Raw genomic sequence first — 21,683 nt, 5'->3', positions numbered from 1 at the left:
GGAAGCTCACCAAACTAATGTTCAGACAAAACTGTATGTAGTTGTTGGTCATAGAGTTTGTGTTCACAACAAATGAAGTGTTTGATGAATGAGTTAATTCCCGAAGAATTGGAATTGGCTGCTCAGGGAGGTGGCAGAGTCACCATCCTTGGAGGTGTTGAAGAAATGACAGGATTGTGGCACAGTGCTGTGCTTTAGTTCACAAAGTGGGGATTGGTCACAGTTTGGAGTCAATGATCTTGGATGTCTTTTCCAACCTTAAAAATTCTACGGTTCTTTGATATCATGGAAGGTTGTCATGAAGTGTAGCAATATGATAATGTTCCTGTTCTTACTTCCTTAACATGGATATTTAGTGGCAGGTACAATGCTGCCAAGACAGCCTGATATCACAAATGCAGGAGGATTCTTTGCCCTTCTAAAAAGGAGATTATTTAATACCACTATAAGTGCATGAAAATATGTGTCATTTAAATTCATCAGAAGTGACTTGGATGACTTGGACTACATAAGAAATAAACTAAAAACCATGTGAGCTATGATTTGGGTAGCATGAAATTGCATGCAAGAGACATTAAAATGCAAAAATAACCTTTAAGGGATAACTCAGAAGGTGTACTTTTAAGAGAGACTAAGTAAATAAGTGTGTGACACCTCTGAACTACACTGCAGCTCACTTTTTCTGGGGACAGAGCAGCCCATGTGATTGGGACCCACAAACTCCTTTCCATTTAGTTTTTTCCATTTCTGGTGTGACTGAGGTGCATGTCCCTGACAGATTATTTTCTGGTAATGAAATGAAGCCCTCTTTTTACAAGTCGTTACTGTTTTAGTCAACATATCTTCTGTGACTTGTCTTAGTATCACTCCAAACTCACCAAGATCAGAAATACAGAAGGGAGAAAACTGTGACAGTTGTAAAAGGAAAATGATTTTCTGTATATATTAAATATCCCCAAATCCAATCTTAAATTGCAAAGCTGGAGTCTTGGTGAGAATCAGTCTCCCTTCCCTTCCCTTCCCTTCCCTTCCCTTCCCTTCCCTTCCCTTCCCTTCCCTTCCCTTCCCTTCCCTTCCCTTCCCTTCCCTTCCCTTCCCTTCCCTTCCCTTCCCTTCCCTTCCCTTCCCTTCCCTTCCCTTCCCTTCCCTTCCCTTCCCTTCCCTTCCCTTCCCTTCCCTTCCCTTCCCCATTGTTTTTGATATAGGTCTTCTTGAAACCACAGCCATAAATCTGAGGGGTTTTTGATAAATGAGTTGTGGATTTCAGTAAAGCTATTCAAAATTCATGCTCAGGTGAAACTCTCTAAACTGGAATTTTATTAAAAAGTCATAGCACCAGCAGCTTTATCTGTCCTTTGTCCTTCAGGGTCACTTTCAGAGTAATAGGTTAACTTGTCTAATGATCAGAACATTAATGATTTGTTTTTCCTCTGCAGAAAGAGAAAAGGTTCTGATTTTGGGTTACATGGAAATTTAGCTTTTCATCAATTAGAATAGCAGCTGTTGATGTACTCAAACATAGCTAATGGCTCTACAGCATGGAGGAGACTACCATGCATTGAAGTGGTTCTCCTGTAACAGAACACTGCAACTGTAATTCCAACATAAAGAAAGTCTATTCCTTGGGAAGCACCTTTTTTCTTTCAGATACTAACAATTAGGATTTGTTGCTGTTAAATATTTTCCTTCAAAAGGGTTGATCAAGAGTTTGAGTCACTTCAGTTACATTCCTCCAAGCCTCTGTAAAAACCCTGAGCTGAAGAAAGGGGTAGGGCATGAAGAAGAGGGAACGGGGCAGATGTCTTGGTCAAAAAATAAGTTTTAAAATATTCATTATTCCTGTCACAAAGAGCTGTGTCAATAGTAAGTTCAAAAGCTTATTTTAAAGTTGAACTTTAAACTTTCCATCCTTTATTTCTGTAGAGGCCTAAGCATATTTGTTTGGAAAATAGAATTTAAACTGATCTTCAGTCATGAACTATGGATTGGAAAGAAACCAAACTTCTGTGAATGAGTGAGAAAGTCATGATGGGATTGTTAGGAGCTGCCTCATGTTGAGGCTTGGTGAAGCTCATCTGCAGAGCACAGGAAGCATCACAGCACCACAGGGCTGTGGAACCAGGGCTGCCTTCCAGGGAGCACTGACACGGCCCCAGCTTCTGCTGATCCACTGGGAGAGACTGGAGGACAGGAGAGAAACCCTTCATGTGGCACTGAGGGCAGCCTCCTTGAGATGTAGGCTGCATAAAAATAAATCATCCCTCCATTCCTTGTTTTTCAATATCATCTTGCCCAGAGGATGCCCAGAGTAAAATGCTCTCTAGGGACTGAAGCCATCTACTTCTCTCTCTTACAACTCATCCTCTTGGTTGTCCTTAGAAGCTTGTAATAGTATGAGGTTGAGTACTTCATGAATGATGAAAAAGTATAAATTCTAATGAGTTAGTTCAAGACTTTATTCTTGTGAGTTTCCTTTCAGTCTGGTGTTTTTCAAGGTTTGGATAAGTCTTCCCCTTTCAGCCTCCCCAGTGTCAAATTTAAAAACACCAGCTTTTGTTGGAATATTTATATCCTGATTAGCAATAATGAAAGGCAAATCAGGCTTTTTAGATCATGGGTGCTAAAGTTACCCATTAAAAAAAAAAAACCTATGAAAACCTCCTTTCCTTTGGATGTCGAGTTCGCAGTGTGTAACACTTGTTGGAAGGCACTCAGTCGATTATCCAGGCTTTGCATCACTGAGCGTGACAGCTCCTGTGAGATTAAAGGGCTGTTACCATCAGAACTTTATTCGCTTTTTCTTTCATTTCTGCAAGTACACAGAAGGATAGGTGTACTTGTAAAGTGTCACAAGGATTACACTGCAATGCTTTCTGGATAAACTTCAGTCCCACTGAAGTGGGAGAAACAGTACCAGATAATCTCATGACAGCTGTCATGTCTCCAAAAGTGTCTGATCAGATCTTCAAATCTGAATGCTGGATACCTTGTTGTTGTATTCAGCCTCTAGTAGCCATCACTTTTGTTTTCATTTATTCCAGTTGTAGGAATGTGATTAGGCACTAACCTAATCAAGTAGCTGTTAATTTACAATGATTTCTCCTCAGTCTTGCATTTGAAATGATTTAAAAAGAGTGGGGTATGCAGAAATTTTGGGGAACACCTGTCTTTGCCTAGTTCCCACTTCTTCAACTGCTTCCTAAATTTTATGTTTAGAGAATGTATTGTGTATTTAAAAATTATTTGGATTGTTACATGTATTGAAATAGCATGAGAATTTCTCAAATACCTAAAACTGATATTTAAAATAAAATTATAAAAATCTAGGTATGAGGGGTGAAGCATAGAAGGGAATCTCTTGGGTCTTTTACTTTAGTATAAGAGATTCTGTGTGTATGTGGTGTTTGTTTGATTGGTTGAATCCAGCTACAGAACTTGGGGTCATTCTAGTCAGAACATGTCTCCTTTTTTTGTTTGGTTTTTTTGTTTGGGTATTCTTTTATTTTTCTTCTTTTTTTTTGGGGGGGGGGAGTGGATAGTTGGTTGGTTTGGTTTTTTTGTTTGTTTTTTTTTACTGTAGATTGAATTTCCCCTTAGTTGTAGAGCAGAAATAGCTGAATCTAGTGGAGAAACTTTACTGTTTAGGTTTTTAATTCAAGTGAGATATAGCCAGGGTTGCATATGTTGAGTCTGCTTCACTGCACTGTGTATTCCATGTGGAATGATTCAGAAGAAAACAGCAGTCTAGTCTAACATATAGTCTCTGGATATATGTTGGCTGGGGTTCCTGGCTTGTAGACAGTAGTATATTAGAAAAAAAAGAAACACTACAGGAAAAAAATTATGTGGGGAAGAATCTATTTCTATCAAAACTGATTATTTCTTATTGTCTTTCCACTGAGCAGTCATTACAATGTGTGTATATATACAAATGTAGACAAAAATATAAATAGATGGGTGTCTCTCTAAATCTGTGAATTTTACTGTCACTGTGGTGAGAACACAAAGCATCATCTTTCATAGGAGAAGGAAGAAAACTGTTTCAAATTGGAAGGGGGGAGTAGGGGAAAAAGAGCACAGAGTAGGCAAGGGAAAAAATTTTGCCCTTAATACCTTTCTTCTTGCCTCTCAGTCAGAAGAAATGGGAAAGACAAGCCCTGTAGCTTATTCTGTAGTAAAAAATAAAATACTCTGTGTACACTGTGCAATGGCTGATCTGACAAGGTTCACTTTATCCTGATTTTCTGGGGAGGCAAAGTACCAGATATCTGGTGTCTGTACAAAATATTGAGGAATACTTGCTTTCCATGTGGAAACAAACTTCCTCAGTGCAGTTATCTCACATGAAACCAGCATTCTGTACAGCTGATTGCCTGGGCTCATTCTTGGTTTACTATTGGGGATTAATTATTACATTAATTTTGTTATGGTGGTGATTATATGACATAATAGGGATTACTTGCATTCCAGTATTTATGGCATAAGTTTGGAGAGAAGTTTTGGAAAGTAAGTAGATCTGGAATGAAACATGTAAATCCAATTGTTGTATGCACTGAGTTAGAAGCATTCTTTGAGTTACCACTGTTTCAGAGTATTGTGACCCATACTTTTTTCCCCAATAATTGTTTGAATTTTTAGTAGTCTAATTTGAAATGTGGTGGGCAGACTGAGATATCTTACTCAACCAGATTTACAGTAGTTGTGATCTTACAGTTCCTTAGAAATTGGATCCCTCTTGAGGTAGCTGTAACTAAGGACACAAATGAGGGCATGCTAACATACAAATTTTTATTTAACAAATTTGATTTTGTTGTTCTTTTGCTTAGAGGTGTACTCCTCTCCCCTTTTAGGGCTGTTTCCAAAGCCCTGAGCCCTACCTTGGCCTTTCTGTGCTCCACTAGGAACCTTTACTCACTATTTTAGAAAGTGGTGTTGATGCGTTTAGGTTTTTCCTGGTGAAACATATTCATGCAGTTTTGCTAAAAATAAACGGAATTTTATTTTTTATTTTATTTTAAAAGGAAGTTTATTTCATCTTAATAAGTAGCTTTAGAATGCAAGTTATGGAAACCAAATGTGCTATTGTTGCCTTAAACATACTTGCTTTGGGGGAATATGGTAAAAAAATCTCTGCAAGCACAAATTCAACAAAAAGTAGAAATTTTGAGGATATAAAAAGAACTCATTACAGAAGCTCAGTACTATTCTGAGATGTTACCTCTAGTTATAGCAACTCCATATAACTCTAGTCTAGTCTGAGGATGTATTTGAAAATTAACAGTGCATAAGTTAGCTTTGAAATAAAAGTAAATTACTATTACTTTTCCAATTATGGTAATACTGTTCATTATTAATTAGATAATTAATTGTCATAAATAATTCTCACCTCACTTAAAATACCTCTCAATCCTCATTTCACGTTATGGATTCAGTTCGTGAATTTCTTCACTTGTGTAATTGTTCATGTGTCACCAGCCATGTTCAGCCATCTGGGTTGTACAGCATTTGTAGAAATGGTCTGTAGAGAAAGAGCAGCCTTTGGCCTGCCTAAGGAATTCCAGCAGGTCTAGCACTTCCATGTGACTGTGCTAGTTATGGAGAAGGCACCACAGAGGGAATTTCTACCCATACTTGGAATCCAAGTGACTGTAGTCACTTCTGGAAGCCTATATGCCATCTGTAGTTTTATCTAGGTAGCATTTTCAAGTATCTTGTCTCAGAAATTGAGTAAGATATATTACATGAATGTTGTGTCTGGTCTTGTCATTTATTCAAGAATTATGCAGTTTGTGGGGGAAGACCTTGATTTTTAAATATATCATGTTTTCTTAGATGCTCTGAGGCAAAGTATAATAGCTGGTGTTGGGGCAGAGTTGTGAATTTAAGCTCAGACTTCAGAGATTAGGGAAGCTGGAATATTTGTTTTTCCATGTATAATATTTTACTCATTTTCAAAGCTAGTCTAGTGTTAATGAGGCCACTTGTATTTAGTACTTTGAATTGTTTATGATGAAATTATAATTCTCTTTAATTTTGAAAGTCATTAGTATTGAAAGAAGCCCTGTGATTGAGAGAAATTATATTATGACCTAGTGAAGCTGATAAAAACTGAGATGATGTAGTAATTGCTTTATTGCTTGGTCCATTAAAAAAATTAAAAATGAAAAATGGTGAAACTCATTTTTGTAGCCAAAGGTATCCAATGTAAGGTTGCTACCAAAAATGAAATTCTGTGTGTTTATATCAGTAGTGTCAGGCTGTCATTGGGTTTTTAATATGCTCAGCTATTTATATCTCTTGGTAATAACTTAAATTGGACTAAATTCACTGGTGTCCCAAATACTACTTTCATTTAAACATAGAGCATTCTGATAAACAAAGATGCAAAGGAGTAGTTGACTGAGTAGAAGTGCATTGAGCTGAGCAGTATTTGAGCTCAGTCCCCAGTACTGGAGTTCTATAGTGGATGCAAATTTATTCAAATTAAAGTGGGCCTGAGTGTGCAAAGATACTCACTGGTAACTGTGGTTAGCATATTGTTACTGAAAGTTGGTGTTGTTTTTGTTGAGTGTTGATGATGTTCTGTAGATGTTGATTTTAATTGAAAGCAGATGTGATGGCTTCTAAGTTATGACTTTGCCAAGAATATCAAAATGTACAATTGGAGAAGCGGTAGAGAAGAGAAAGTGGAAAAAGAGCTGTAAGGGAAGGGAGTCTTCAGGCTCACATCTGCTTTTCCTTATGCTCTGCTACGAGAAGCAACAGGAAAACACTAATTATCCTCTAAAGGGGATACTTATTTACATATATTCGTATACCCATCTCAGCACTGCGTACACAGGCACATTTGTGCATATTTTTAAATAAGATATGTACAATATGTGCTAGGAGGAAATAAAGAATCACCTGGATGTTTAAACACACCTCTGGAGCAGTTCTTCATTTGATATAACTGACTCTAGTAAATTGATTTGTGTGATTTTGAGATTCTGTTACTTTTGCCTGTTATTATAGCACTCCTACTCCTCTTGCCTATGGGTTATTACAAATGTTGCACTTTTAAAATTGGTATCTGGACTTTTAGAGAGTCCACGCATACTCTAGAGACTGAAAGTGTTCTGTAGGTGCCAGATGAATATGCAGCTGTGTAAGCAGTCCAATGCTTTTGATTAAAGAAAAGAAAATTTCACTTGTTTCAAAGGTCATTTGGGCTTCTGCAAAAATTGTAACCCAGCTCTTTAACTTGGCCTAAAACCAGAAAGGCGATCAGTGCAGTATTTTTATGAAGTGCTGGTTATAGTGTATTTGTTAATGGTTTAACTCAGATTTACTCATAATTATTTCAAAGGCTCTGGAAACCTTGCCATGTGTTTTCATGTTGGAATGGAGTTTGTTTCTCTTTGTAGAGTTGAGGTCTCTGTGACCTGAAGGCAAAGTTCTGCTTCGGTTATTCACTGTAGTACAGCAGAAATTCAATCAGACTCTTCATGGGGTCCTTTCGAGTCACTGGACCTTGGAAAAGACCTTTTTTTGTTGGGTTGCAGCCCTTTGAGTACAGAGAGCCTATCCTCTGAAAGCGCAGTATCTGTACCCTGTGCAATGTAGCGCCTCTTGAAGGGTCACAAACTCCTCCTTCTAAACAGCGTTATGGCTGTGTGCAACAGTGGATTGTTGCTGCCCAAAGTCAGATTCAAAGTGATCACAAAACTTCCAAAGGTTGTATCACATGCTAGCCATTCTTTAAGGAAGATGGTTGTAAATTACATGTTTGTGCCAATAGCTCAAGAGATTTTTAGTTTTCTTTTAGAAATGTTTAATACAGACATCAAGGAACTTTAAAATAAATTAAGTACCTGGAAGATGCATGCTATTATTTGTATTTAAAGCAGGTCTGTTAAGTAGCATTTCTATCATATACTGCTGTTTTCAGACCTACTCATTAGCAAGCTGGTATTTTTGTCAGAACTAGTTAACAAATCTCTATAGTTGCTAAACTGTTTCAGAATTAAAACCTTTGGTTTCCTATAAGAGTATTTTTTGATAAATGTGTTTTTTCGTTCCTAGAACATTTCTGAAAATGTTTGTTGGGTATTTGAATCTATGCTTGGGAATACCCCTAAAAAATGGAACATGTGGAAACTAATTTAGGTTGAGTAAAATAAAGTAGTAACAGAACATTTATGCCAATATTTAATTGCATACCTATTAAATTTTATTTAGAGAAACTTGTGTCTGTTAGATTTTTTTTTTGGTGGAAACAATTTTATTTTCCAATTAGGAGATGCTTTTTCTACTGATTTATTAGAATTTTGTGGAGGTATCAAGAAATTACAGTCAGTCTTCAAAAAATATACAAAATAGTTCTTATTTTAAAAAATCCCTAAATAAGAAATAAGGTTATTTAATGAGTTCTGTTATTGATATCTGCGTATCTCATGTGGTCAATTAACTTCAATAGAGGTAAAGCAAGTGAGTATAATCTTACCTTTTAGGTGGGTCTATTTATAGTTAAAAAGTTTCACCCGAGAGAGCAGTTTGGATTAAATTACTATAAAGTATAAATTAATCTGTGGACACTTGGAGCCAAAAGGTTTATGATGGAAAAATATCTAGATTAACCCAATTCATATACAGAAGAAAAGCTTATACATAGTTTTTCATGCATAGTTACTATCTCCCTAATGAAATCTCGGTATTTTCTCTGCCTCATTAAATGTAAACTGTTTCTATTAAGTCTTAAGTATTTACTCAGTAGTGATACTGAAACTCCTACGCTTAACATTTTTACACACCATTCTTGCTGTGTCATGTTTGTGGTTTCACTTTTGGTTGAGGGCTGCTCACTGGGTAAAAGGAGATACAGGAGATGTTGGTCAAGCATTATGTGGGCATTTCAAGCATTGAAACCTCTCCCTGGTTGAATAATGCTGTTTTTTCTGACTACACGACAATCATTTAGGATTGTAAATCAGGAATAACAATTAGGAGTGTAACCCAAGAAATCTGGATGTGTTGGTCTAACGAGGTATTTTTCCAGTAAAAGTTAAGGACACCTGCTCTAGGTTTCCAAAATTCTGACATCACCTTCTGGAATGCCTGTTCTGCTCCCCCACTCCTGCTCTCCAATCCCCTGTTGTTCCCAGAGAAAGGCCTTCCACCTGGAAGAGGTATGGCTGGAATTGAAATGAGTTTTTGGGATTACCATTTATTAAGAATAAAAGAACACGGCAGTTTTAGCCAGAGCAGGTGGAGAGATGCTACTGGGTTTTCAAGGGAGAAATACCTGTTAAAGCTGAATGGCTGAAGATAAGTATTAAATCACAGCAACGCTGACATGGGAGATATGAGAATACACTGGTCATGGAAAAACAGTCTAGAGGTTGAAATGCAGTTTCTTACTAGGAAGATGCAATTCTGGAGCGCTGTTCTGGTTTGAGCAAAGGGACTAACAACCAACTTGCTTGTTTTTAATATGGACGTACCTTAACTGAAGACTGTTGTAGCAAAGGACTGCCCATTGTGGGCCAGGAGAAACTTTTTGGACCAGGAGAAACTTTTTAGACCTCTCATCTTATGAGTGTGGCTTTTGCTAAAGACCTCATTCACACTCTTCATTCCGCAGTCTTTGAATTTATGCACAGTTCCTCTTGGTAATGTGGTCATTTGATTTTACATATTTTCCCCTGAAAGAGCAAATTTATGCTGAACAGAAATTTATGCTTTACTTATTCTTAAATCCCTGAACTTCATCTTCACTATTTGTTCCTGGACTTTTTGCTGGATGGTAGAAGGAAATTAAGGGCTCTAAATGTCTGTGGGGAGCCTTGTATGAAGAACTTCCACTGGAGAATAATTTACCACTGGTCTGCATTAGCAGCCTTGCTTCTTTGCCAGAAAATACAGCAGAGAGAAGTAGGGGTACATTTGCCAAACAAGGCATTAATGTGGTCTTGTCATTGGGAAGGAATGATGGCCAGGAAGTACTTCTGCAGGGCCTCAACGGTGGGAACAATTGATTTTTGCTTTCTCTCGTTGAGTGTTCATTGTGTGTATCACTTCTCATGTGGGTTTTTAATTATTGCTATGGTTGGAAGTTCAACCCAAGGCTCCAGCTGCCAGAAGCTCATAAAGAATTATTTCTGTGTAATTAAATGAGTTTTAAGGGCAAAGGGTTACTCGTTGGTTTTTGTTTTGAACTTACTTTATCTTCTAGTACTTTTGGAACACATAAAATAATTTTAAAGGCTTTCTGTATATCTTCAAAATTAATTTTATATATTTTGGAGAGAATATTGAGTCACTGTTTTGTCCCCAATTTCATATGAAGCCCATTATTTCAGGTCACAGAGCAAGAAATAGAACTGACTAGAAAAGTCAGTTTTAAACATTTTTAAAAGTCTGTGGCTGTTTCATGGGAAGAAAAGGAAAGGAAAAAAAGCAGGAGTATGCTACTAAAATGTTTAGGTAACGACCGCTATTACAAACAATTATTATGATACCTTAAACATTGTTTTTTGCCATTGTGTTTTCATCTCAAGAGGGAATTCTCTTTCCTACACAAAACTGCCTCTTTCCTACACAAATGTGAATGTTTCTGTAAAATTTTCTGGAAAACCAACAAAAGCATTTTCTGGTAATAGAAGAATGGGGAATATGCTCTCTTTCAACTCTTCTTTCATATGATCAATTTCATCAGAGAGAAAGGGAAAAAAGAAAGAGACTGAAAGATGATCATATCTTCTCTAGGGAGGTGTGAATGCTGTTTTTTGTCTGAGCAGGTTGTAGTTGTTTGAAGAAATGCATGAATATGAATCACTTGTGATGTATATTTCATCCAAAGACAGAGAGACAGGCTGCAGTAGGTTATTTGTATGAAGCTGGGATACCTCTGGTTCATGCCCACAAATAAGACTTCAACCAGTCTCACATAACCCATTAAAGCTGTCCATGGAAATAACATCACTGAGTGCAGTCGATATTTATTCCTGCCCCAGTGATGCACTGAGTAAAGCTATGCCTTACAGGTAGGCCTGTAAGGATGAAGGAGAGTGCTGGTTGATCCCTTTCCTGCAGTCTTACTTAACACAGGAGTTGGCAAATGATGAAATTTGATGGCTTGAAGGTTTTTTTTCTATTTTTTTTTTCTGTAGCTGCAAAGAATACATAGGTTTGGATGTGATTTCTTAGTAAATGTGAAATCATTACTTTCTTTTGTGCTCCCCTCTTCCTCAGTAGGCTGTAAACTGAAACCTACAAGTAGAGACTCATGCATAGAGCAGTGTCAGTGCATAATGACACTGAATAACCTCATCCACCTGAAGAGCTTTTGTAGAGTTGGTATAGCCCCTGCTGGGGAGTACAGCAAGCAAAGAGAGTGTCTGGTATTCTCTGTAAAGGGTTTTGATGTTCTGCCTACTTTGCTGTAGGTAATAATGCAGTGAGAGCAAATAATGCAAGCCAGTAGCACATGGAAAAAATAATGGGAGCTTATTATGGATAAATGTAATTGCAAATTTCATGCTTTGCTTTTTGTAATGAGTCCATCAAGTCAAACACTCAAACACATTAATTAAACACCATTTTCCCACAGAATTCTGTAACGGGATAGCAGCCCTTAGAATATTGGTACCATTATCCAGATTGGTTGGCGCCTAGTGTGGAGCAGCATTTGGCGGTCAGGACAAGCTGTGATTACTTGAATTGATGAATTTGGTGGACTGGCAGAATGTGCCCCGTGACTGTGGGCTGACTGCTGCGTTACTTCACCAGGCCTGCAGCAATTAAGTAAAGTCATGCTGAGGAACTCCTTTAACTGCATACTAACTATTCAGGCTTTGAGCATCTATGGCCTTGTTCATCAAGCACTATGCTTTTGTGGTCTTTTGAAGAGCTCCTTGGCCTTAAGCAAGGGACATAAAACATTACCTTGTCTAGCAGAACAGGACTATTTAGATGAGAGGCATGTTTTTATTAAGAAAACATACTCTGAAGTAATAGTTTTTGTCTAAATCGATGTCAAAAAGGAACTGAAGGTGCAGGTAAAAATATTAATTAAATGTTTAATCCAGAAAATATCCAGAAAAGGCAAATCTCAAGCCATATTAGTAGGTTTTTGTTTTCTGTTAATGCACTTTATTAATGGGTTTGCATAATGAGGATCTTTGTCTGTCTGTCCATACAGTGTGTAGGCATATCATACCCTGTGTCATACCATGCCCTGTGTCAGGAACTTCTGGCACTTTTAGAAAGGCTGTATGTACTACATTACATAGTTAAAGCTACTTTGTGCTATTTAATTTAGGAGCATCCCTTGGGGGAGCTAAGTCTTACACAGTGACTGGAAAGAAGGAGCTGACTCCAAAGGGTATCTGACTTAGATTACTAAAATAACCTGGCGGCTGGATGTGACCCGGCCACGTGTGCTGACAGCCTGGGAGGCCAGCTGTATCCCAGGCTGCATCCAAAGCAGCGAGGCCAGCAGGGTGACAGAGGTGATTCTGCCCCTCTGCTCTGCTCTGTTGAGACCCCCCCCTGCAGTTCTGCATCCAGCTCTGGAGTCCTCAACACAGGAAGGGCACTGACCTGTTAGTGCAACCTAGAGGAGGCCACCGAGATGATTGGAGGACTGGAGTACCTCTCCCATAAGAAAAGGCTGAGAGAATTGGGATTGTGCAGCCTGTAGAAGAGAAGGCTTTGGGGTGATGTAATTGCAGCCTTCTGGTATTTGAAGCCTACAAGAAATATGAGAGGAACTTTTTATAAGAGCATGTAGTGACAGTGTCTTGGTTTGAAAAGACAGGTATCTGCTAAGAAAGGCAGGAGCCTCCCCTGAAATGGAAAATGCAAACCCACACCATCTGAATTGTTATAAATTTGATTTTAAGGGGGGGCTCTCAGGCAAAGATATGGGAGCAGGAATAACAGTACTTTATTAGGGGAGAAAATAAAAAATAAAATTAACAATAAAAAGTTAGTACAGAACAACACTGACAGATTCAGAACACAACCTGATAGCCTCTTGGTCAGGGTGTTGGTAACACTCCAATTAGAATGGTGGCGGCAGTCCTCCTGGAGTGCCAGGTGTGCTTCTGTTGGAGCAGTGATGCTGTAGAAGGGTGTAGTCTTCCTCTGAAGGTCTGGCAGTGGTATAGATGGGCCTAGTCTTCCTCTGGGAATCCAGTGAGAAAGGCTGCTCTGGTATCCCAAAATCGATGATTATATCCAGTTAGGAATGCTTGGCTCCTCCTGTGGGTGGAGCTTCTCGCAATAGGATGATGCAATTTTGTCTGTCATGCAGTGAGACTCAATGGCCCATTAACAGAAGATATCTTTCCTGAGGGAGGATTGGTTGTAGAAGGAATAAAGAAAACTGCCCAATTAACAGAAGATGACTGCCCCACCTCTAACAGATAGGAATAGAATACAAACCCCCATTCCCAACCTAAGACAGGCAGGACAAGGGGAAATGGCTTGAAACTGGAAGAGAGTTAGGTTTAGATTATATATTAGGAAGAAATTCTTTAATGTGAGGGTGATGAGGCACTGGAACAGATTGCCTAGGGATGTCATGGATGCCCCATCCCTTGAAGTGTTCAAAATCAGGTTGGATGGGACTTCAGGCAACCTGGGCTAATGGAAGGTGTCCCTGCTCATAGCAGGGTGGTTGGAACGAGATGATCTTTAAGGTCCCTTCTAGCCCAAACCGTTCTGTGATTCTAGGAGTCTGAGGTACTCCTAGATGTGATCCTATCTGTTAAAACCTCTACGTGTCCAAATGAAATCACACTTGTCTACAACCTCTGTAGAGAGCCCACTTCTCCCTATTTTGTCACTTGTTTTTCTCCCGCTTATGGCTTGGTGTATGGAAATGTGATATTTATCTTTTGACAGATAATGTTTAATTTTGCCTTCAGCTTGTGTTTATTTCATACTGGTTTTGTTAATATTGCCATACTTAAGATATATATTCTCTCCCTAGGGCATTTTCTGTATCTGCTTTCCAAGTAATATCGTGTATGTAATCTTACTGAATAGCAATTATATCCACCAATCAAAATTTATGACTCTGTAGAGTTGCTGCCTTGTAACTACACATTTCATTCTTTATTATGAGACTTTGGGCAATAAAACTGGCAGCCTATAATCAGCTGGAGTGCAGGAATTTTGAAGTGTCAAGACTGTGAGAAATAACCTGTGGAGCTCAGGCGGGCTTGTTTTGGTGACTGTAGTAGAACCACAGAATAACAAAAGGTTAAGGAGGTGAACACAGAGTGTCCAGATGGTGTGTAGGTAAATTGGTTATTTTTGGAAGTGATACGTAGACAAAGTTCAGAAATGTGTAGCACCAATAACAGTTTCAAGGATTAAAAGAACATATTTCATAATACCAAAGTAGTAATCATTTAGCCAGAGAGGAGCTGGGTGACTAGACATGGGTTTATGGGTGGGTTGTGAAGTAGGAGCTTAGTCACTTGGTGCCCTGTGGCACCAGGCCATTGCAGGAAGGGTGGCTACCCTGCCTCCAGGGTGGCTCTCCGTGCTTCCCCTCGAGACTGTCCTCTGGGTAGACATTTACACAGCTTAGTAGTTACTAAAAGATTTAGTTCAACTTTCAGTTCATCAAATGACGTCTTTCAATTTCTTCTAAGTTGCGTGAAGTCACATTTTAGGCAAGTGTGCTTTTGTCAGAAGCAGACATTTGGCTCACAAAGATTGATCTGGTAGTTTCTCTTTTCCTTGTATGTTTTTCAGGTTTTCAGACTTTCATGCCAGTCGAGTGTTCTTGCTTGGCCTTAATCTCTACTATTGAAATGCTCCAAATTAAATTATCTTTTTTTCTTTTAAGAGATAGAAATGTTCAATTAAACTGGCTTTTATGAGGCTGTATGTAGGTGTGTGAAGAAGGTTTTTTACAAGGGGCCAAGAGTACACAGATATGGTATATGATGTGTTAAGAGGTGAATTGCAGCACATAAGGAGATCAGAGAGCTGGGCTAGGACTTTTCCAGCAGGACAGACTGGCTTGTATTGGTTCTTAGAGTTCCCCATGTAAAATTAATCTGCAAGGATATTAGCATATGAATATTGCAGCTTATGAACCCATACTCTGGCTGAATAACTCTCCATGACTAATGCTAACACATTGCATGGTTTTTGATACTTGTATTAAAAAATCCTACTTCTGAAATATGATTTTATCAAATAGTTGGTATATTATTAGACTGGTGAAGTCAGTTACACACTCCAAACATAATAGTATGTAAATTAAACTAAAAGTTAATTTTGCATTTTCCCTGAGCAATGAAACGATGTCCTGATGGATATTGCATTTTAATGTTCTTTTGGTTGATCATATTATATTTTCTTTCTCCTGTTATTTCCCATAAACAGTATCATTTCATAGTGCTGACAGCCTATATACTAAATACCACAGTGAAACAATGGGAACTGTATTGTTCTCTATATACTGACAAATCTCTGCTTAATGTGCACTCAATAAAGATAAAATAGCAAATGTTATTAAACCAGGGGAAAAACACAATGAAAGTTATTAATATGTTTTTTTCTGTTGTGTTATACATGTGCCACTTTTTTCTTTTCTTTAAAAATACAATTTGGTTGAAATAAGACAGCAAGGAAAAACTACATCATAAAAGTGCAATAGCAATGAAGATATTTGTTTCAGTGCAGCCTCAAAAGATGAGGGAGCCCATTTCTTTTTTTGGGCAGTGGGAGAGAGTATTAAATGCTGCTCTCTGTTTTCAATTAAACAGCAGCATTAAATATAAAATAAAAGTTTAAGAATTAATAATATTTCCTTCCTCAGCCAAATTTCCTCACAGATTTTAAAAGTATTATACCCAGAGGAGGAGTTTAAAAAATTACTAGCTGCTTTTTATGCTTCCATTTCACAGAACTGCAATATTGTCCTTCATCATGAGCTGCATAAGGAATCAAACTTGAGAAACCACTTAAGGGGCCTTTACCTAGAGGTCGTTTAGTCCACATTGTCTCATAGGAATGTTGGTCTGGATGGGAAGTGCCTGTCCTTTGTCAGTGGATGGTTTGTGTTTGAGGAGCCTCAGCTGGTTGCCTGTTTTTTTGCTCATGCTGTAGAACTGTATAATGACTTCAGTGCTGTTTCCATCCTGGGAGCTGGAAAGGCCCAAACACAGAAGCTGCTCCCAGAGGAGCATCACCTGGCTGTGCTCCTGGTGCCCATGAGAGCCAAATGGCCCCTCTGTGGAGGCTTTGTTGGAAGAGTGTTAGCCAGGGTGTTCCCCTCCAGGACAGCAGTTCTTCCACCTGTGTCTGGCTCAGGGCTGCCTCTTCCCATTCTCAGCCCCTGTCCTGCCTTTCCCACCTCTCCCAGCTGTAGCCAGTGACCATGGGCTGCCTGTTGCCCTGACTGCTGCTGTGGCAGCTGGTGGAGGTCAGGGCTGCTGCTCCATGCTTTAGCTCCATCTCAGGACCTGCCTGAGCTACTGGTGGCCATGGTGAGCATGTGTCCTGCTGGAGGGAAAGCTGCTGTCCCCTTGCTGGCAGAAGCTGTGGCAGAGTGCTGGGCAGGGGTCTGGCTGTGTCCTGCTGTGGGCAGTGTGCTCTCTCCAAAGCCCTGCATTCCTACAGAGAGCTGAGCAGCTGTTGGGAACTGAGCGGGACAGACCTCCATATGCGTTTTGACCCCTGAGTGCTTGTGTGTGCTGCTTCATACTGCTTGGGAGAAACTTCCTAGGATTCATCTTTTTTAAATAAGTAAAAACCTTAAAAACCTGTACAGCTATAAGTTGACCCTTATTTTTTTTTTTGACCCTTGGTTTTGTCCATGCACCTTAAACACCTGACTGACTTCAAGCCATCATTAAGAATTCTACTTCTGCTAGGTACTCAAAGTGAGGAAATCTTAAGGCAGGAGAGGATTCTTCTTTTTTGAAAATAAAGGGTGGATGTCTGGATTGGTTTTATTATTAGCCCTGCCTCACAGCTTTACCCACTGGATCACTGGTAGAGTGACATAATGTATAATATTATATATTTCCAAGTGTCGAGACGTTTCATTTAAAGCTTAACTTAATTTTAAATCCATGTGGAAAGGGAAGACCTTTAAAATACTTAATAAATTCTAATCTTAATCATATTCATAATTATTAAAATTTGAAATAGGTTGAAGTACTTAAGGTAAGTGAAATAAGAAAACTAATAAAGAGCATGAAACACACTGGAGAAATGGAAGAATAATTGCTAAACTTTAAGAAATCTAAAATGGCCAAACATAAAAAAGCCTTCATTTCCAATAAGCATTTATTTAAAAGTTTTACAATAACTTAATAATATAAAAGTAGGTTTTAAAAATTAATTGAATGTTGAGTGTAGCAGAGTGGAGAGACATGATTAAATACATTAAAACTTCTACTAGTCTTGTCTTTGGTCTTCAGAAACGATTTACGTCTTGTCAGTTCTTGAGAGAGTTGCATCACCTGTCAGCAAGGAGATGTCACTATCAGTCTTGCTGTTAATAATAATTATTAGCATTGTGGTAATAGTAGTTTTCATAATAAATACATAGTGCCTAGAAGTAGCAAGGTACTATGGCTGAAGACACCAACTTGCTCATTTTTGTACAGGCCAAGCAAAAGATTTTTATCTTCCAAGGACTGTGTAATCTAAGCATGAAAGGAAGGACCTCTTTGGTTTTGATTAAAAATTACACACAGGTAATCAAAATGTTTGCCTTCTATTGTTTCATCCTTTTTAAAAATTTTCTGCTAGTGGATGAAAAGAGGTATTTGGATGGTGCACTTCACAATGTAATCTATGTGAGAAAATGGCATTGAAAATCTTTTAAAAATTGAAACTAGTAATTGTGTTTGTATTTTAGGGATTACTTACCTTGACCATGCTGGTTCAGCACTTTTCCCGGAGAGTCTACTTAAAGCTTTTACTGATGACCTCAGAAACAATGTTTATGGTAAGTGCAAAGCAATGTTCCTATGAGTCTTCTCAACTTTCCATCTAAATCATTCAAAACTGAGCTTCTTGGAAGAGACCTTCTGCAGGCTTTTTAATGCTGCTGTAGGGTAGTTGAAAGACCAGTGCTTTTACAAAGGAGGCATAGGCTTTTTGTGTCACCCCTGGCTTCATTCTCTGGTGGCCAAAGACCTGTCTATATTGGTAAAGAAGAAAGATCAAAGCAAACATGGCTCTGTTGCATGGCTCTGTTAGGGCGCCAGGCTTGGGATAAAGATATACATTTTATCTATAAGCACTGTTCATTCTTTGTGGTTTATTTCCACACAAAAATGCAAACCTAGTTTCTTATACAAGGACCAGAATCCAGAACCAACCTCCGTTTCAGACAGAGTCATCACAAAGAACTTATACTGTGACTCAGTCTAAGAATTTTATTAAAAAGAAAGCACAGCTCAAAGATCCCAAGTGAATTTAGGCACAGAATAGGTACTATTAGACTTTGCTCTGCTCTGACTATTAGACTTAGGTGCCTACTCAGAAAAAGGATTGCCAAAGCAATCCTGTGCAGAGGAATATGAGTAAAAGTATCTACAGAATTGTGTAATATCTGGGTTGAGATTTGACTATTGCAGCACCACCTGTAAGTACTTCATCCCCAGATCCTCTGCCTAAACCTTTCATTTCTCTCTGATGTTATTATCTAGCCGAGAATCACACACTGAGTGATTTTTATACAAAGTCAGCAGCATCCATTGTATAAGAAATGTTGATACTGTGTGAGACAATTTACATTAAAGTGAGTCATGCTCAACCAGAAAAAAAATATACTGTAGAGTATTATGCTGTGAGAAGTCCCACTGAAGTAATCAAATTTCCTATGGTGTGTTACTATATGTGGGTCATGTGTCCTTTTTCCTAGTTTTGTGTGTTTCTTGTGCTCCCTGATACATGGAACAAAGGGATTCCTCACTTGGGAACTAGGTACCACTGCTTTACAAGAAAATGTTTGTTCACTTCAGTACTGGTGCACGTGTGTTTGTCACCTGGGCAAGCCACTTGAGAGTTTTGGGTAGTTTTCATTCTCCATGTGCCATTTTGTCATTTCCCCCTATTCTTTTTCCTGAATGCTGGCAAGGCTGGGATCCAGAGCATAAATTTGAGTTCCACTACGAATAAGTTTTATTCTTTATAGAGATAGGGGCTTTTTTTTTCTGTTATAATAAAATACATCGATTTGATTACATTGAAGATCTCCTATTCAAGTGCATGCCAGTGATACAAAAATTAACGTTCTGTCACCACAGACATTGTAAAGTGAAATGTCTGCACTCTGATCTTAGTTATTTCAAACATTGCGCTCGACCCTTCTAATAAGTACCATCTGTGTCAGAAAAAAGAAAATAATTTGTGAATCAATTGAATGTTTGTGAATAGAAATAGTAGTACTGCCAGTTTGGAGCAGATTTGCATAGTACCTATAATGCTATAGGAGAAAAAAATTGTATATTTTTATTGGTATTTTAATCTAAAATTATAACAAGAGCTCCAGCATGGTCAATATTTTTTTTTTCCACTTACCTCTCATACTCTAAGGACAGTAAATGCTGTCTAAGGACAGTATAGGAAGAGTCAATTTAACAAATGCAGATGTGAATGAAGGGGGAGTTTGACTTGCAGGTTTTTTATTTTCTCGGTGACAATCCACAGGCCCAAAGAACTGCAGTTTAGCTGTTGCATGTGTAAATAAGGGAAAGTAATATAAGTAAGATATAGTCTCACTTCTAAATTGAAAATATTTGAATTGGAAATTACAGAAATGGAACATCATTGACATGAAAAGTCTAAGTTTTGGATTTGAACTCTAAAGTTATTATTTTCAACACCTCACTCAACAACTTTCAATAGCGTAACTTTTAGATTTTGAAAAGAGTAGCTAATATTGGAGCCTACTGCAGACACTGTGTTAGTATAGCAACTTTTTCCTTATTCCCTTTCCAAACTGTTTTTACATGTTCTCTAAGTATTTGCTAATAGGAAAGTGTGCTGTGTCTGGCTGAATATTGCTTTAATAATTTTTGGTCAAGAACATAAAATCATACTGTCTTAATTGGTATATATGCTTGTGCTGAGCTGGGCTAAGGTGGCTACTAATTTTGCAATAAAATTTATATTTCAATGAATTATTTGAATTTCAGACACTAAAACCCAAGGATTAATTCTTCTCTCTCATCATGATTGTTTGTTATCTCCAGATCCTGTCTTTTGCTTCTTACCTACTGCACAGATATGTTTATGAATGTGCATTCTGTCTGTAGTTTTTCTAGTACATTTGTGCATATGCAGTTTAATTTTCTTTTTAGGGGAACTGCCTAAATATTAGTAAGAGATCCAGCTGAAGTTTCTAGGTCTGTCATAATTGCTTTGTCCTGTTGTATGTCCCTTCTCTTCCCTGAGGGGCTACAGGGAATTGCTGTGAAGTATGCACTGAATCTTTATCATCTTTTAGGCTCTCTTGGTGTAATACTTTGATGAAAGAGAAATTTAATAGCAAAATTGTGATTAATGATTAATTTCTGTATCTCTTTTGTCTCCTAGGCAACCCTCATAGTCAGAATATCAGCAGCAAGCTGACATATGACACAATTGAGCATGTTCGATACAGGTAGAATAATCTTTATTTCAGATGTTGTATGATGCACTTGATAGTTTTCATTTTGGTTAGGCCTGCATTGTTTTGATTACTTCGATGTGATGCCATTTTCTAAGGATCATCTGTAATACCTAAAGGAAACACCTCGCTCTTAAAATAAAAGGTATTTGGGTATGATCCAATCAAGTCTTGGATCATATCAATTCTTTTCCTCCCAGATGCCCAAATCCTCAAAGTCCTGTGGTTAATTTAGTACTGTAATAGAAGTCCACAGTTTTAATTAAGATGTAGGACTTGGAATTTCAGAAGTGATTATTAGTAAGATGGTATGGTAAGATAGTAAGGTGGGACTAGGTGCAAAGACATGTTAAAATTCAGATAAAATTAAATAGGGTGTAATGGCTTGTGGGAATTTGCAAAAACCTTATGGGAATGTGTACGTTGTTTTACAGCAGGTACTTACTTCCATTGGAGTAATAAAATACCATTTAAAGCATTTTCAGTATAACTTTTAAGAGTAGAAAGAAAAAAAGGTAAAATTGAGTGTTGGGGTTTCTGGGTACGGGCAAGAAAATGAACTGATTTTCTAAACAAAGTATTCCTTTGAAAGCTCACGATGGAGTGTGCTGAAGGTACACACCTTGCAAGTGATTTGTCATGATTGACACCATGATGAAATATACCACTTAGGCACTTGGTTATTGGTTTTAGGGATTTGTTTCAGAAAACTCTTGCTACTTTGTAAAATGTATTTATATCACAGAATATGGATGCTTTGAGTTTATTTCCCTGCTTTTAATGACGCACTTAAGGCAAGTAAAGAACGTAATGGATTCCTATTTTATCGTCTTCCTTGAAAGTAAATATTTCTCCAAAATACATCACAGAATTCAGATCAATAGCATTGTAGTGTTCATAGTTGTAATGAAGAAAATCTGTTTTATACCTTTCTGCTGCATTTTCTCTGACTGTTTGTATGGCAGTGTAAAAAACTCAAGAATTTCTGGTTGGATGCTGCTGCTGGCTACAATCTGTTTCCCCCTTCCCATCACCAACTTTCTGG

The 21,683-nt window shown here is 38.0% G+C and overlaps 1 protein-coding gene across 1 annotated transcript in view; it reads left to right on the top strand.

The window, feature by feature from the left end:
* The window catches only part of MOCOS (molybdenum cofactor sulfurase), a 207,621-nt gene that overhangs the window by 9,718 nt on the left and 176,220 nt on the right, over window positions 1-21,683 (top strand). The window contains exons 2-3 of the mRNA XM_058805961.1: window positions 17,879-17,968; window positions 20,566-20,632. Coding sequence (XP_058661944.1) covers window positions 17,879-17,968; window positions 20,566-20,632 — 157 coding nt within the window. The remainder of the gene's footprint in view (window positions 1-17,878; window positions 17,969-20,565; window positions 20,633-21,683) is intronic.

This window comes from Ammospiza caudacuta, chromosome 1, assembly GCF_027887145.1.
Source record: "Ammospiza caudacuta isolate bAmmCau1 chromosome 1, bAmmCau1.pri, whole genome shotgun sequence".
In the NCBI taxonomy this organism is placed as follows: Eukaryota; Metazoa; Chordata; class Aves; order Passeriformes; family Passerellidae; genus Ammospiza; species Ammospiza caudacuta.
This window is presented reverse-complemented; position numbering and strand designations above follow the sequence as displayed.